Source organism: Myotis davidii, unplaced genomic scaffold (assembly GCF_000327345.1).
Source record: "Myotis davidii unplaced genomic scaffold, ASM32734v1 scaffold1094, whole genome shotgun sequence".
NCBI classification, from domain to species: Eukaryota; Metazoa; Chordata; class Mammalia; order Chiroptera; family Vespertilionidae; genus Myotis; species Myotis davidii.
Window position 1 is genome coordinate 209,208 of NW_006285318.1, and position 16,058 is coordinate 225,265.

General features: G+C 50.5%; 1 protein-coding gene and 1 long non-coding RNA gene across 6 annotated transcripts in view; both read right to left on the reverse strand.

Moving 5' to 3' along the window:
• Positions 1-16,058, reverse strand: part of IQSEC2 (IQ motif and Sec7 domain 2) — an 84,175-nt gene that overhangs the window by 19,575 nt on the left and 48,542 nt on the right. For all 5 annotated transcript variants that reach the window (XM_015559038.1, XM_006779534.2, XM_015559040.1 and 2 more), the window contains one exon: positions 862-1,123. In XM_015559038.1, coding sequence (XP_015414524.1) covers positions 862-1,123 — 262 coding nt within the window. The remainder of the gene's footprint in view (positions 1-861; positions 1,124-16,058) is intronic.
• Positions 10,724-11,926, reverse strand: LOC107181889. The gene is made up of 2 exons (XR_001512598.1): positions 11,835-11,926; positions 10,724-11,437 (listed from the first exon to the last, which is right to left on the reverse strand). It is a non-coding gene; the product is annotated as an uncharacterized LOC107181889 (long non-coding RNA).

The following is a 16,058-nucleotide window of genomic DNA, read 5'->3' on the forward strand; positions in this document are numbered from 1 at the left end:
AGGGAAAAGCTGGGGGAGATAGGAGAGGGTAAAGGAGGGATAAAGGGTGATGGAAGACATGACTTGGGGTAGTGAACACATAATATAGGACACAGATTATGTATTACAGAATTGTGCAACTGAAACCTCTATAATTTTATTAACCAGTGTCACCCCAATAAATTCAATAAAAATGAAAGAAAGAAAGAAAGAACGAAAGAAAGAAATTGAGAGCTAGAAGGAGATGAAGGAGGGAGAGAGAGAATGAGAAGGGAGGAGAGAGAGGGAGGATATGGAGGGAGAGAGAGGGAAAGAAAGAAGGAAGGGAGGAAGGGAGGAAGGGAGGAAGGAAGGAAGGAAGGAAGGAAGGAAGGAAGGAAGGAAGGAAGGAAGGAAGGAAACAGATGGCTGGCTCACTTAAAGTCCCAACACCTAGGCATAAACACAATTAAAATTTTAGTATATGTCCTTCCAGGGTTTTTTTTCTATATGTAGTATTTTTGTGCCCTTCCCTTTAGCTAAGCAATACCTTGTGTGGTATATGTGATATATTGTAGCATATTCTTCTGAAATTGTCAACTTAAGTGTGTGCTTCTCCCATCAGACAGATTTTTGAGAACAGGATCCAGGTCCCATTCATTTTTACATCTCCAGTGCCCAGCAGGGAGCTGAATCAGTATCTGCTGAGGGTGTAGAAATTGGTGAATAGGTGGTGAATGAGGCCCCAATAGGGTGAAGGGTCCTGGAGCCAGTCTTCTCCCCCTCCAGTCTCACTATCCCTCTAAGCATATCGCCCTCAAGTGCCACATCCCAACCCCTCCCTTGGTCCCCTCATAGCCCCATTCCTACTCCCACTCCCAAGCAGAGCCATGTCCTCTGTACCTTCTTGTCCTGCAGGTCCGTGGAGAGTTCGTAGCTGTCCGACAGGGCCTTGGAGCGCTTTATCTCCTCCTCCTCCTGCTTCCTCAAGGCCACACTGGCTGGCTGGAGGCGAGCCCGCTGAGCCCAGGGAAGGCCCACCCCAGCAGGGGGACCCCCCATATGGCTGCTGCTGGAGGGCAGCTGGCTCAGCCGGTAGGGGGGTTGGCTCCCAGGACTATCAACCGCTGTGCTCAGGTCACTGCCTGGGGCATCACCCTCCACACTGTGGGGATTAGATAAGATAAGCCAGGATGTGGGAACAAAGGATGCCTGCTGGGCCAGACTGAGCATGTGGACCAAATCCCTTCCGCAACCCCATCCCCCTCGGCTTCTTCACAGATACAGGGACCCCAATACTTAAAGGCCAGAAAGCAGTCCTACCTGCCCCCAAGCTAGACAGTCCTACCTGCCCCTCACTGCCCTCATGCTCCCTTCCCTTCAGGCCCCCTTGCCTTCACAGCCTGTCCTCATTCCACTTCAGCCCCATCTGCTCACAGCTCTATCTTCACGGGCCCTCTCCCCTCACAGCCCCTATCCCCGCTCACAGCTCCATCCTTCGACTCCTTTCCCTTAGGGTGTGGTCTTCTCAGTCTTGTCTGCAGTCCCATTTCACCCCTCGCTGCCTGGTCCCCTCAGGGCCACGTCCCCCCTCCCCCCGACTTTTTACCAGACTTGTTTCTTCCTGGTCTTGTCCCCACAAGCCCCCTTTTTTTCCTAATAATCCTATCCTAACAGCTCCACCTCCAAATCCACCTTGATGGGCCATTTCCCTTATAGCTCCCCTCCCCCCAGACCTCTTCCCCTCACAGGTCTGTCCCCAGCACCACCCCAGATCAGCCCTGTCCCAGCCCCAGGCCCACTCCTGGCATCCAGGTATCCACGCTCTCCCCTCCTTGCCCAGCCCCGCCCCCTGAAGCCTCACCCCTGCCCTTAGAGGCCTGGACTTGGGCCTGGCCACTTCCCAGAGTTCCCTGGCTGCCAGGGCACAGGGCTCAGTGACAGTGGGAGTCGCTTCCCATGCAGCATCCTCACAGGTAAAGAGCTGCCCTCCGGGGCAGCTTCCTTTTTCTCCTCATGGCCTTCTCTGCTCAGCTGGGGGAGGGACACAGGGGTCTCAAGGCGGAAGAGTGGCAGGAGCTAGGCACTGGGCCTTGCCTGCCCTGGTTACCCAGAGCTGTTGTTCCACCAGACCTGCTTCCATGGTGCCATGACAACCAGGCTGCCAGGGAACCCAGGTGGCGACAGAGCCCAGCCGCTCAGAGCCCAGAGGACACTGTGAGGAGCCACAGAGGTTGGCCAACAGGGGGGAGAATTAAGAGTAAGATCTGGTGAGGCCTGGAGAGGGTCGTGGTTGGGGGAAATGGGTGTGGCTGGGCCCAGGTAATGGTCTGATTTGGGCAGGCACAGGGTTGAGGGGGCTCTTGGTTGGTGAAAGGGCCACTCCCCAGACCCTACTTGGCAAAGGCCAGGGCACAGGGCAGAGGAGAGCTGAGGTGGGTGTGGCGGGCTCCCTACCAGTGCAGGAGCTGGAGCTGCAGCAGGCCTGGCAGCTCTGCAGAAGAGCACTTTGGGCTGGGTGCTGGGCTCAGTGGGGAAGCTGCACCCGCAAGGCCAGGTCCTGGGCTTCAGGGGTTTAGCTCCCGCCCACTGTTCATCTTCCTCCCTCCCAAGCAGCAGTCTGCAGCACGACTAGGAGCCAGGAGGAAACAAACTGGGGGGCTGCCTTTTACCCCAAATTCTCTCTCCTCCTGGACCTCAGGGGCCTGGAACGTCCCCCTCCAGGAGTCAGACTCTGCCCAGCCCCTGGCCCCTACCCCAGGCATCTAAGATGCTCCTTCCCTCCCCCTCAGGACTGCAGAATCTTGCCCACCACCTCTCAAACCTCTGTCTCCCAGTACATAACCCCAGCTCAATTCCAATAAACTGTTGCCTTTGTTCATGAACCATCCATAGCCCCCACTGCTCACAAGAGATAGCCCAAGTTCCTTATCGTGGCATTGGAGTTCTCTCCCAAGGTAATAGCTAATGTTTAGAGAGCTCAGAGCAAGTTCAGCCACTGTTCTTACGACTTCACAGTTAGTAACTTGTTTACTCTTCCAAACAACCCTATGCAATAGGTGTTGTTATTTATCCTCATGTTACACATCAAGAAGCCAAGGCCCAGAGAGGTTAAGGAACATATCTGTGATCACACGCAGCTATTCACAGAGCCAGGATCCAAGTCCAGGCAGTCTGACTCCAGAGCTCACTCTTCAACATTAAACCATGCAGAGTTGAGTGCCGGTCCCCTCCCCCAGCCACCCCTCCGTCCAGCCTGGCCCGGATCCTGTTTCTCCCCAATACTCTTCTGCTTCCCACCGCCAAAGCTGCACATACAGTACCTTTCACCTGGAATGCAGGCCCTATCATCTCCGCCATCTGCAATCTGAGAAAATTGACCGGAATCGAACCTGGGACCCTTCAGTCCGCAGGACCATGCTCTATCCACTGAGCCAAACTGGTGAGGCTGAGCTCCCCCTTTTTATGGTGCAGGTTAGTTTTGGCAAAGCGTGACAGCTACTTATGGTCATGACTCCCAGAATCCCAGCCCAAGAAGAGAATTTGGTAATCTCCTAACGAACATAGAGTACAAGGCCTGGAGCAGAGTAGGTGCTCAATAAAAACTTCCAGAGTAAGGGAGTTAGTGAATGAGCTCTGGCAGGCTTATTAGCTGTGAGGACAGGCAAGTCCTTTCAACTAAATTTTTTGTTTGTTAATCCTCACCCAAGGATATTATTCCATTGATTTTTAGAGAGAGTGGAAGGGACGGGGAGAGACAGAAACATCGATGTGAGAGAGCCAAATCCATTGGTTACCTCCCGCATGCGCCAGACCAAGGCTCAAGGGCGGGGGATTGGGCCCGCAACTGGTATGTGTCCTTGACCGGAATCGAACCCAGGACCCTTCAGTCTGTGAGCCAACACTCTATCCACTGAGTCAAACCAGCTAGGGCCTTTCACCTAAATTTTTTTTAAAAAATATTTTTATTGGTTTCAGAGAGAAAAGGAGAGGAAGAGAGAGAAACATTGATGAGAGGGAATCATTGATTGGCTGCCTTCTGCAGGTTGGACCAAGCCCGCAACCCAGGCAGGTGCCCTTGACCAGAATCGAACCTGGGACCCGTTTGTCTGTAGCTGATGCTCTATCCACCGAGACAAACCAGCTAGGGCTCACCTAAATTGTGACCACACTGTCCAATCCTCTCTCCATCCTGTGGCCACACAGAGCTTTCCCAAGTAAAAACCTGAGTATTTTGCTCTCCCACTAAAACACTTCCGTGGCTCCTCATGGCTCAACCAGCAAACAATGAGTGAACACTCTCTCTGTGCCAGGCACAGTGCTGGGGGCTGCAAACATAACAGCGAACAAGACACAGATTTGTTCCCTTGGGGAGGTGACACTGTAGTGGGAAAAGCATACTATAAATATATACTATCATTTCAGGTAGAGATATATGCTAGGAAGGAAGCTGCAGCACAATAGTAAAAGGTGCTGTTTTAGATGTGGTGGCCAGGGAAGGTCTTTTTGAAGAAACGGCATATAAGCAGGGCCCTGATGGACGTGAAAGAGTGAGCTGTGCGGTTGTCTGAGGCAAGAGCAGTGCAGACAGAGGGCAGAGCCAGTGCAAAGGCCCTGAGGTAGAACTGTGCCTGGCATGACTGATTGAGGAACAGTGTAGCTGGAGCAGAGTGACAGTAAGGAAAGTGATAGGAGATAAGATCAGAGAGGTAACAAGGGGCCAAATCATGAGGGCATTGAGCTCACAATAAAGACTGACTTTTTGTTGCTGTTACTCCTCACCCGGGGATATTTTTTTCATTCATTTTTAAAAAAATATTTTTACTGCTGTTCTGGTTTGGGTCAGTGGATAGAGCGTCGGCCTGCAGACTGAAGGGTCCCAGGTTCGATTCCGGTCAAGGGCATGTCCCTCAGCCCAGCCTGCACCCTCTCCAATCTGCGATCCCTGGAAGGATGTACTACTGCTGGTTTACAGGGATTGGTTTTTAAAAAATATATTTTATTGATTTTTTTACAGAGAGGAAGGGAGAGGGATAGAGAGTTAGAAACATCAACGAGAGAGAAACATCGATTCAGCTGCCTCCTGCACACCTCCTACTGGGGATGTGCCTGCAACCAAGGTACATGCCCTTGACCAGAATCGAACCTGGGACCCTTCAGTCCGCAGGCTGACACTTTATCAAATGAGCCAAACCGGTTAGGACTCCACTGATTTTTTTTTTTAGGGGGAGTGGAAGGGAGGGGGAGAGACAGACAGAGAGAAAGAGAGAAAGATCGATGTGAGAGACACATCGATCTGCACACATCCCCACCGGAGCTGGGGATCAAACCTGCAACCCAGGTACATGCCCTTGACTGGGAATTGAACCCACAACCCTTCAGTGTGCGGGCTGATGCTCTGACCACTGAGGCAATAAAGATTGGCTTTTGCTCTGATTGAGATGCATGGAGGAGGGACATGATCTAACAGGTGTTTTAGGAATTATCACCCATGGGACAACCTCCAACTTCTTCACCATCGCCATGGAATGGCTCTCCTGACCGGATCTCTGCCTCTTGTGCCCACTGCCCCCAATACCCCAATCTGGCAACTTCCTGTTCACCCTCCAACATTTAGCTCAGGTCTGCCCTTCCCATGCCTGCCCACGCCCTCCACACAGGTTGGCTCACAGGCCCCTTCTCTGTGCTGCCATAGGATCTTCTAGTCACCACAATCCTTAAAACAAGGGCATTAGTTCCGTGGTCAGCAAACTGCGGCTCATGAGCCACATGTGGCTCTTTGGCCCCTTGAGTGTGGCTCTCCCTAAGCCTTAGGAGTACCCTAATTAAGTTACTAACACTGTACCTACCTATATAGTTTAAGTTTTAAAAATCTGGCTCTCAAAAGAAATTTCAATTGTCGTACTGTTGATATTTGGCTCTGCTGACTAATGAGTTTGCCGACCACTGAGTTAGTGCATTGAAGCCTCATAACTTACTGAGGCAGGCACCATTTTATAGATGAGGACACTGAGGCTCAGAGGTAATGTAAATGGGTTCAAGGTCACACAGCTATTAAGTGAGAAAGGATGCAAATCTAGGGCCCAGACTCTTTTTTTTTTAATTTCAGAGAGAGGAAGAGAAAGAGGCATAGAAACAATGATGAGAGAGAATCATCTACCAGCTGCCTCTTGCATGCCCTACAACCTGGGCATGTGCCCCGACTGGGAATTGAACATGACCTCCTGATCCATAGGTTGATGCTAAACCTCTGAGCCACAATGGCTGTGCCCAGGCTGTCTTTTCATGACATCTCGCTGTCTCTCCCCACTTCTAGCTCGGTGCTGCCCTTGACTCTCCACTCTCTGGCAATTACCCCCTTGGGAGCTCCACACCCTCTTTTGGTTGCAAAGAGAATAGTGGCAGGGAGGTCAGGCTGTCGGCTCAGGCTCCCCCTAGAGGGCCTGGCAAAAAGGACAATGCTTGGGGGCATTGCTCTCAGACAGGCTGATCAGATGGAAACTCACTCTCTCTCTCTCTCTCTCTCTCTCTCACACACACACACACACACACACACACACCTGTGTTCCATGTGCACTCTCTGCTGGGCTATTCTGTGGGGGAACTGAAAGCATCTTCTGCATCAGGGGAAAGAAACCACATTACACAAATAACCACAGTACAAAGCTGAAAGTTCTCAGGGCTGGTGAACAGAGGAAGTGCTGGGGGAGCTCAGGAGAAAGACTCCTTCTGCTTGGGGGTGGCTGAGCGAATAAAAATAAACTCGCACTTACGGTGCACCTTCCCTGTGTCAGGCATTTTCTGCACATTATTTAATCTGCAAGGCAAACGTGAAGGAGGAATTCGGATCCCTATTCTGAATGTGAGCAAAAAGGCTCTGAACGCGGAAGTTACTGCCCAAGGTCTCACTCAGCAAGTGACAGAACAGGGACTCCAAGCCCAGAGCCCTGTTAGTTCCTCTGCTGCCTGAAGGCCTCCTGGGGGAGGAAGCTATTGAATGGGGCCTTGGCTAAGGGGAGGTGATAGAGATGAGGAGTGAAGGACCTTGTGAGTCAAGGCACTAAGATGGGGAGAAATGAGGAAGGACGTTCTGTGTGGATTCATGGTAGCCTGCCCATGGCAGAAGTGCCAACCCTCCCGGGTTGCTGCTCCGAATGGGAGGTCTCTCTCCCTCCTTCCCTTTATTGGCACTGCCCGGAGCCAGGCAGCCAGCAGGGGATGGGATCAGGATGCAGTTGCCATGGAAATGAATGGGGGCTGTTGCTATAGATACCATAAGATGAGGGCAAGAGGAAGCCAGGGATGCTGAAGACTATCCCCATGACAACTTGGGCTGGAAGGAGGGAGGCGCGGAAGTGAGAGACGAGAAAACAAGATGAGGAGGTCAGTGCACCTAGATGAGGCCAGGGGCACCGGTCTCTGGACGAAGACTTCTGCAAACTGTGTGTCCAATCCCAGCAACACAGAGATCCCAAACCTGAGGCCAGCCTGGCTTGGCACAGGGGCTGGCAGGGGAGAAGGAAGCCTGGATAGAGAGTGGCAAACACGGGCTGGCAAGCACACAGACTTGGGTATGAATCCCAGCTCCGCTTCTTTGCAGCCCTAAAAGAGTTGTCATGTACTGAGTAGCTACTTTTTGCTAGGCCTAGCAACCCTGCAAGGTCTGGGTTGTTCTCCTGAAGGGGATAACACGGATGAGGAAACTGAGGGAATGAGAGATGAAGGAGCTTACTCACAGTCTCAAAGCTCAGCAGTGGTGGAGCCAGGAATCATATCAAGGCTCCTGCTATTACTACCACGCACTGAGTAGCTCCTCCAAGATGGAGTCCTGCATTTTCCAGCTTCCATTGCCTTCCCACAGGGGCATGCAGAGGGCCAGAGGCTGGGAAATATTTGTGGAGTGCATGAGTGAGGAAACAACCCAGAAGGAACAAGGAAAGCCTGAGGTGAGAAAGCAGAAGTGCCAGCTGCGAAAGCAATGGCTCATGGGTTGGGCTGGTTGAGGGTAGAAGATCCTCAGAACTAGAATGGACTTTATGAACCTGACAATCCCACAGATGCAAAATGAGGTCCCAACATGCAAAGTGACTTGCCCAGGCTCACACAGGATGAGAATCCAAGTCCCCTTCTCTGCATGAGGGGAAAGAAACCACGTTACACAAATAACCACAAAAAAAACCAAGTCCCCTTTTTTGCTTTTCAGCTGAATCTGTCCAGCCTCCCCCTCCCCAACCTTTAAGTTCCTAGAGTAGGCAATAGCAGGCTACCTGCATTTCTTAGGCATCGAGCTGATGGGCATTGCCACACCTGTGCTCATGCTCTTCCTTGGTTTCTTCCACTAGGGGTGCCTTCCCTCTCCCCTTTACCTGCAGACTCCATTGGTCTGGGGAAGCTCATCTGCATCTTGCAGCACCCCACATAGGCGAGCCCTCCTGGGAAGTTGGTTCTGACTCAGTACCTGACAGGGTCAGCTACTCTCCCCTGTATCCTGTGTACTCCTGTCACAGTGGTCCTCATCTCCAGCTAACTTGTGGTTATCTATTGAAATGTCCACCACCCACCCTGCTCCTCTTTCCTAAGGGCACTGGCTTGTGTGAGTCACCTCTGTGGGTCCAGCACACAGCAAGCAGCCACCTTGGTACCCTAAGAGCACAGGTGGTAGTCATGTGTGTCCATGTGACCATACTGCCTGACGACTATCCCTCTAGAAGCCACAGCCCATTATGCGCAAGCCACCCACATCCAGTCTTGTGATTATCTCCACCAGGCACAGAAAGTCGCCACCTCACACAAAAAACTTCACACACAGCCTCACACAATCACATTCCCTCAGATTTCTTGCTCCTGTTAGACCTGCCACCTCATGCAAAGACATGCACACATATGCATAGGCACACACATTTCCATCACAACTGATAGAAATCTACCCCCTTTCCACAGCACAGGACCTCAGCCAATTCAGTCGCCCACATGAGTCTACACCGTACCTCCCTCGCTGGCCATCTGACCTTGACTTGCCTCTTCTCTTCATTTAGTTGGACCCTTGGCCCCCTTATTTCCTTCTATATCCAATCAAATGTTCTCCCACTTCCAGATGTGGGTCACCTAGGCCCACATGCCCTGGAGAGTCAGTCAAACAGAGCAATCTACGCACCATTCCCCAACACAACCCTAGATAGAGCTCTCCACCAGGCTTTTGTCCATTCGGTTTCTCTCTCCTGTAACGCCTTCTCACCTCTCTAAACCCATTCAAACTCTTCACAGCCTTCCACTCTTGCCCCTCTTTCTCCAGCAAGCTCTCTCGGACACCACCCTCCGCCCACTTTGACATCTCTCTCCTCTTTGGGTCAAGAACATATTTAGCTCATTACTGAAGCCATATGTGCTCAATCATTTCAACCCTTCACAGCCTGCCTATTTTCCCAAAAGATTTTTCATCTACTCTGGGTGATAGAGAACTTATGGAGAACACAGCTACTGTCTTTTGATCTCTCTCAGTATTTAGCTTGAAGCCTTGCACACAATAGGTGGAAGAATAAATAAGGGAGAGAGGAAGAGAGGGGGGAAGAAATAAATGAGAGTATGAATGAATAAATGAGTAGATGAGTTGAGAGACTGAGTGAAGCAATGAGTGAGAGAATGAGGTAAGGCTCTGGAAAAACTATGGGATCAATGTGTTCGAGATGCTGAAGGGAAGGAGGAAAGAAAGGAGAGGAGGGATTCTCACCTGAGCCTTAATCAAAACAAGAGCCACCAATCACTGCACACTTGCCCAACCATGCACCAGACCCATGCTGGGCTCCTTGTGTTTTCTTGCTAATCTGCATGACAACCCAGAGAGGTATATTCTCACTGTACTCAGGAGGAAAATGAAGCACAAGAAGAAAATCCTTGCTCCAGTTTACACAGAGAATAAGCAGCAGAACCAGAGGTAAACTCAGATTCATCTACTGCCAAAGGCACAGAAAGGGAAAGTCTTGGGGTATGTGCCCACTTGGGGATCTCCTGGATTTGCTCCAAACATACACACATGATAGAAGATGTGGGTCCTATATCCCATAAAGGACACCTTTCATCCTCCTGCTGACAGCCTCCAGGGATTCTTACAACCAGCTTCTGGCAGATGCAGGAAACATTTAGGATCATTGTATCCTGGGGGAAATGGCTTCCCCCCAGATCCAGAGATCCCTAAAACTGTAGAATCAAAATCTTTAAAGTACAGAATCAAGGACTCTGAACAGCTCAGAATATTTAAATCCCACCATCAGAAATTTTTTGAAATGTCAGAATCATGAAATTTTAAAACCGCAGGAGATTGGAGAATCCAAAATTACTGTAGAAATAGAAACTACAGGATTGCATGAAATGTATCACTGAATGATCATATCTTCAATTCATAGTTTCTTATAATTGTGGCATCTCAGATTGACAGAATATCAGAGCTGGAGAAGCCCTTGGAGATCCTCTGGTCAAACCTCTCTCCTCCTCTTACACATGAGGAAATTGGGTAGCAGAGGGGCCAAGTGACACATCCAAGTTGGCCAGCTCACTCTTTCTCAGGCTGAGGGGCTGGAGAAGGCAATAGGCTTGCACGTGATGAGAACACCACACCATTCATTCATGATTGCAGTGTTGACAATACCTCAAATTAAACCCTATTCTCTCCCCCAGCCACTGTTCCCAGCCTTGGATAAGAAAGCAGGTAAGGCCCTGGTGAGGATAGGGAGAGGGAAGCAGGGGTGGGGTGGAACATACATCAGACAGAGAGAAGAGATCAGCTTTTATTGATGGAAATTCCTTTGTACACAGCAACACCCACTCTGAAAGGCCTTTTCTTCCTGATCATATTTACAGAGCACTATGGGAGTGGCAGGGGGCATGAAACAAAGCCCTCAAGCAGTGGAAGAGATGGCAGCAATGGCCACAGCAAGGGAGAGCGACGGGGAACTCGGCAGGTCCGGGGCCCGCCCCCGTCTGGTCCTCTGAGCCCTAGGCACCCTGCATCTCTGTTTGTGCTCACAGAGGACAGAGGTAGGTCCTTGGGATGTCATTTGGAGACCTCTCCAGGAGTGGCAGGCTCCAGGGTGCCTGGGAAGTGGGGTGCAGGTGCGGGAGGGTCCGGGTTCCAAGCTCCAAGCTCTGCTGCTCCCACATTTTAGTCAGATCTAAGGCTCCAGCCTTTATAATTCGGGGGGCTGGAGTCCAGGGGAGACAGCAGTGGGGGTAGAAATTCCAAGAAGGAGGTGGGGGAGGGAAGGGGCACTATGCTTGCCCATCTGGTTCTTGAAGCAGGGATGGGGTGCCATGGGGGATGCGGGGAGGGGGGATGGGGGCTGGTTAAGGCTTTTGCTTCTGCATAGAAAATGGCCCTTGTCCTCTCAGTTACCGAGAGGAGGGACTGCTGCACTCGGAGGCTGGACAGCAGAACTGATGAGCGTCTTCCTCTTCCTCTTCCTCAGTCTCCTCCTCCTCCTCTTCCCTGGGACCAGGAAGGGCAGGGTAGAGGCCACAGGCGGCGGGTGACAGAGAGAGGCAGAGGCATTAGTTTGCAGAGCAGGGGAGATACATGAAGGGCTGGAACCAGGGAGGTGGGGCAAGGATGGGGGTCAGAATGGGGAGGCCAGCCAGACACTGTGCTTGGCCACACCCTTCTAGGGCTCAGTCTCAGGTTTTAGGAAGAGTATACAAACTCCAATGCAGACCAGACTGGCACCCAACTTTTATTTGAATATAAATAGAGCAAGTTGCCCTCTGGAGCACTTTGCAGTACTTCACCTCATTTAACTCCCCCCACCTCCCCTTGCAACAACTCTGCATTTTAGAGATAAGGGAATTGAAGCTCAGAGAGGGTAGATTACCTGCCCCAGGCCACATACCTGGATGTGAGTTAGTGTTAGGATGTCAGACAGTAGGGATGTAAACCTAGAGTTCTAAGCCTCAGACTCATCCCTCTAGGGCAGCCGTGGGCAAACTAAAGACCCGTACCCTTTTATGTAATGATGTTTACTTTGAATTTGTATTAGTTCACACAAACACTCCATCCATGCTTTTGTTCCGGGCCCTCCAGTCCAGTTTAAGAACCCATTGTGGCCCTAGAGTCAAAAAGTTTGCCCACCCCTGCTCTAGGGCCTTTGATGAATTTGGCACTAGCTCTAGAAATCCACCCTGCCCCTGAAGGACAAGATTTGTATTTCCTGAAGGCTCAGAGTTGGGAAACTAGGGAGATGCTTAGAAATGGAATGTGGAAAGCTCACAGCATTGAATGCAAACCGACCTGGGTGCAATGCTAGCTCTTCAAGTGCTTCCAGACTGTCCCCAAGCATATTATCGCCCCTCTTGGAGCCTCAGTTTTCTCATCTGTAAAAAACGGGGCTCATAGGCCAACCCCACTGCGTTGCTGAAAGGACTGGAACATAAGTCAAGTGCCTGGCAAAGAAGAGCAATGGGGATGTGGTGGTGGTGGTTGTTCACTGCTCATGAGCTGAATGTAATTCCCAGGGTGGCCATTTGCACCCACACAGAAGTGCCACAGAGGCAGGGAGGAGTCATTGCAGGAATAAACGCCTGTCCTGAGAGCACTGTGGAGTGGTCCCAGGGGCCAGTCTGCATGTGGCAGTCACTGGAGCTGCACTACAGTTTTAAGGGGTGGATGGACAGACAGGAAGGCTAGGGGCCGGGGCTGTGAGACCCAGGGTCTTGGGAGTGAAAAGCCTGATCTGTGGAGAGTCCACTCCCGGACCCCTTGGCTTGGGAGAGGCAGTAGGTATGGAATCCAGGAAATTGGAGGATTGGGAAGAGGTGGGAAGGAAAGAGGATAGGCAAGGGAAGGCACTGCTGTCCATCTCACAGACAGACAAGCATGCGCACGCAGGCACGCACTCACTCACACGCAGCACGCTCACATGCACACATGCGCACGCAGGCACACACACCCTCCTTGTAGTCAGAATTCCCTCTGACACATTGTTCCACAGAGCCCCTGAGTCAACAGAATCACATGAACCAGGGCTCAAGTCCTGAGCACGTAGCTCCCCCTTTCTGAGGCTCCCATTCCTCATCTATAAAAGGAGAAGCAGGCTCCACATCTCTCAAGGCTGTCATGAGGAACAAATCATCTTCCAGGCCCTCTGCTCACTTCCCTCCTATCCAGGCCACACCCCAGCTACCCTTCACCCTGACACTGCAGCCATTTCCTGATTTCTTCTTCCTACCCTCTTGGACCACATTAGCCTTCCTAAAGCCCACCTTCTGCTCAGACACCTACCTTGGCTCCCCATTGCTCAGGCTTTAAAGTCAGACTGACCTGAGTTTTAATTATCAGCCCACCACCTTCTAGCTGGATGAATTTGGGTCTATTTCTTCACTTCTTTAGGACTTATTTTCCTTGTCTGCAAAATGAGGAAATAGCTATTCTGCAGGGCTTGGTGGGATTAAATAAATTCAAGTATGTAAAGCACTACCATAATGATGGTAACTTATTATTACTGTCATTATCAGTGACATCAATGCTATCCTGCTCACTCTTGCCCAGCCTTCATCCAACTAGCTTGTTCATGATTCCATCAGTATGCCCAGCCTCTTCATGCCTCTATGTCTTTGCTAATTCTATTTCTTCCTTCTGCCCAGATCTTTGCCTATTGAAATCCCATCTGAACTTCATGGCCCAGCTCAAATGCTGCTTCCTACAGGAAGCCCTCCCTGACTCCCAACCAAAAGTATTTGCTTCCTCTTAGCTCTAGCATCCATGTCCTTGTCCAGGAATCTCCATTTATTGCTTTGAACTTTCTTGAAGCATTTCTTTCACCAATTCTCTCAATGCCCTTGTATTCCCCCGCCCCACTATCACCACCACCTCTGCTTTCCTTCCCTATGCTATTTAAGGCCAGTCCCTCCACCTGGGCTCTGGAGCCCACCCCTGCTACCTCCTCCGCAGCAATCATCCCCTCTCCCTTCTGTATTTCAACCTCTCCCTCTCGGTGCCTCCTTCCTACCAACATTTATAGAAGCTCAAGTCTCTCCCATCTGGGAATAAAAAACTCTCTATCTGCCCCCACATCTCCCTCTAGCACTTACTGCCCCTCTCTCCTCTTCACAGCTAAACTTCTTGAGAAATTCGTCTACACTGGCCATCTCCATTTCAGTACCTCCCACAAGCTCTTCAACCCACTGCAATCTGCCTCATGCGCCCACCACGCCATGGAAACTGCTCTTAGTAAGGTCGCCCAGGACCTCCTAGTGGTTAAAGCCAACAGACTCTCTTCCACCCTCATCTTACTTCCCCAACTGTAACATTTGCCACTCTTAACAAGCCCCTCCAGTGCACAGAGGGCTTTTTCCTTCCTCTGCTTCAGTGAGCCCACTCCCTGCTGGTTTTCCTCCTACTTCTCTGCCCACCCCAGCTCTTCTTCCTCTCCCCATTCCTTATGTGTTAGTACCTCTTACCCAGCTCTGCTCTGGTGCTCTTCTCTTTCATTCCACACTCTGTCACTGATCTCATTCCATTGCATAACATCAGGTATCGCTGAGGACCCCTGCAGCTTGCTCTCTCTCTAGCATGGTCTCTCTCCTGGGTCCCAGACCCATCTTGCCTAAGGTTTGCTGGAAGCTCCACCAGAATGGCCCTTAGGGCCTTCAGAGCTCACCTCTAACTCACCATCTTACCACTGCAAACATATCCGCCTGCATTTCCCACCTTGCCAAAGGCACCACCATTCATCCATTTGCCCAAGCCCAGAACACACCTGGGAGTCACCCTAGATTCTTCCTGCTCCCTCAGCAATTCCAGTGACCAAATCTTGTTTATTCTACCTGCTAAATAGATCCCAAAAGCTATAAATACATCACCTGCCCCCTACCACCTCATTTTCTACTCTTCTTGCTCCTTGTTCACTCTCCAATCATACTGGTCTCTCTAATGTCTCTCAAACATAATGAACGCACTTGCCTCAGGGCTTTTGCACTGATATTCTTCCCCAAGATAGGTGTGGCACCAGACACAGCCTACTATATATTTAGTTGTTTACTTATGAATTATCTGTCTCACCCACTGTAAGATCTATCAAGACAGGCATCCATCTGTTTTGTTCGGTGCTATATCCCTAATCCCCAGCACAGTGCCTGGGACTCAATAAATATTTGTCAAAAGGATGAATGCATTGCCGTTTCTGAACACTACAACTTACTGTGAACTCCACCCTCAGTCATCTCCACCTCCGACCCTCACCCATTATCTTTTTAGTCTGAAACTCTGGTCCTCTCTTCTTTCCAATCACCTCTCAAATCCATCTCCTCTGCATCTTCCCCATTGCCACTACCTTAGCTTCTTTCTCTCTTGGGTTACTTCAACAGCCTCCTCCCTAGTTTCCCTTCATTCTAAAGTACTCATTTGATCATGTTCTTTTCCTTACTCAAGAACTGCTCATGGCTCTCCAGCTGCCTACCACAAAAAAGAAGCCTGGCTTCCCCAGACAGCTGTTTGAAGCATGTCTAATCTCTATACACGCCAATGTTTAGTTTCACCATTTCTTACCTCCAGGTCTTGGTTTACACGCTCAGAGCATCCTCTCCCACTTCTACCTCTCTCACAATCTTTTTTTTTTAATATATTTTATTGATTTTTTTACAGAGAGGAAGGGAGAGGGATAGAGAGTTAGAAACATCGATGAGAGAGAAACATCGATCAGCTGTCTCCTGCACACTCCCCACTGGGGACGTGCCCACAACCAAGGTACGTGCCCTTGACCGGAATCAAACCTGGGACCCTTGAGTCCGCAGGCCGACGCTCTATCCACTGAGCCAAACCGGCTAGGGCGCTCTCACAATCTTTATGAACTTCAAATGACTGGCTCAAACACTACTTTCTTCAGAAAATTCACAAACCAGAAGTAATTCCTCTCCAAAATCCATGGAGAAGTGTCTCCAATATCCCTCAGGATTGCCAAGTAGCAGGAGAAGGATGGGAGGTAGTAATTATGTCTGGGACCAAAGAATTTTGTGGCTGGGTTAACACTAATAGGGGTTCCCTCTTTCTCCTGCACTATTACCCTGGACTCTGTCCCCCTGGACCTCTGCTAACACCGATTCATCCTTGACTCGTCTCT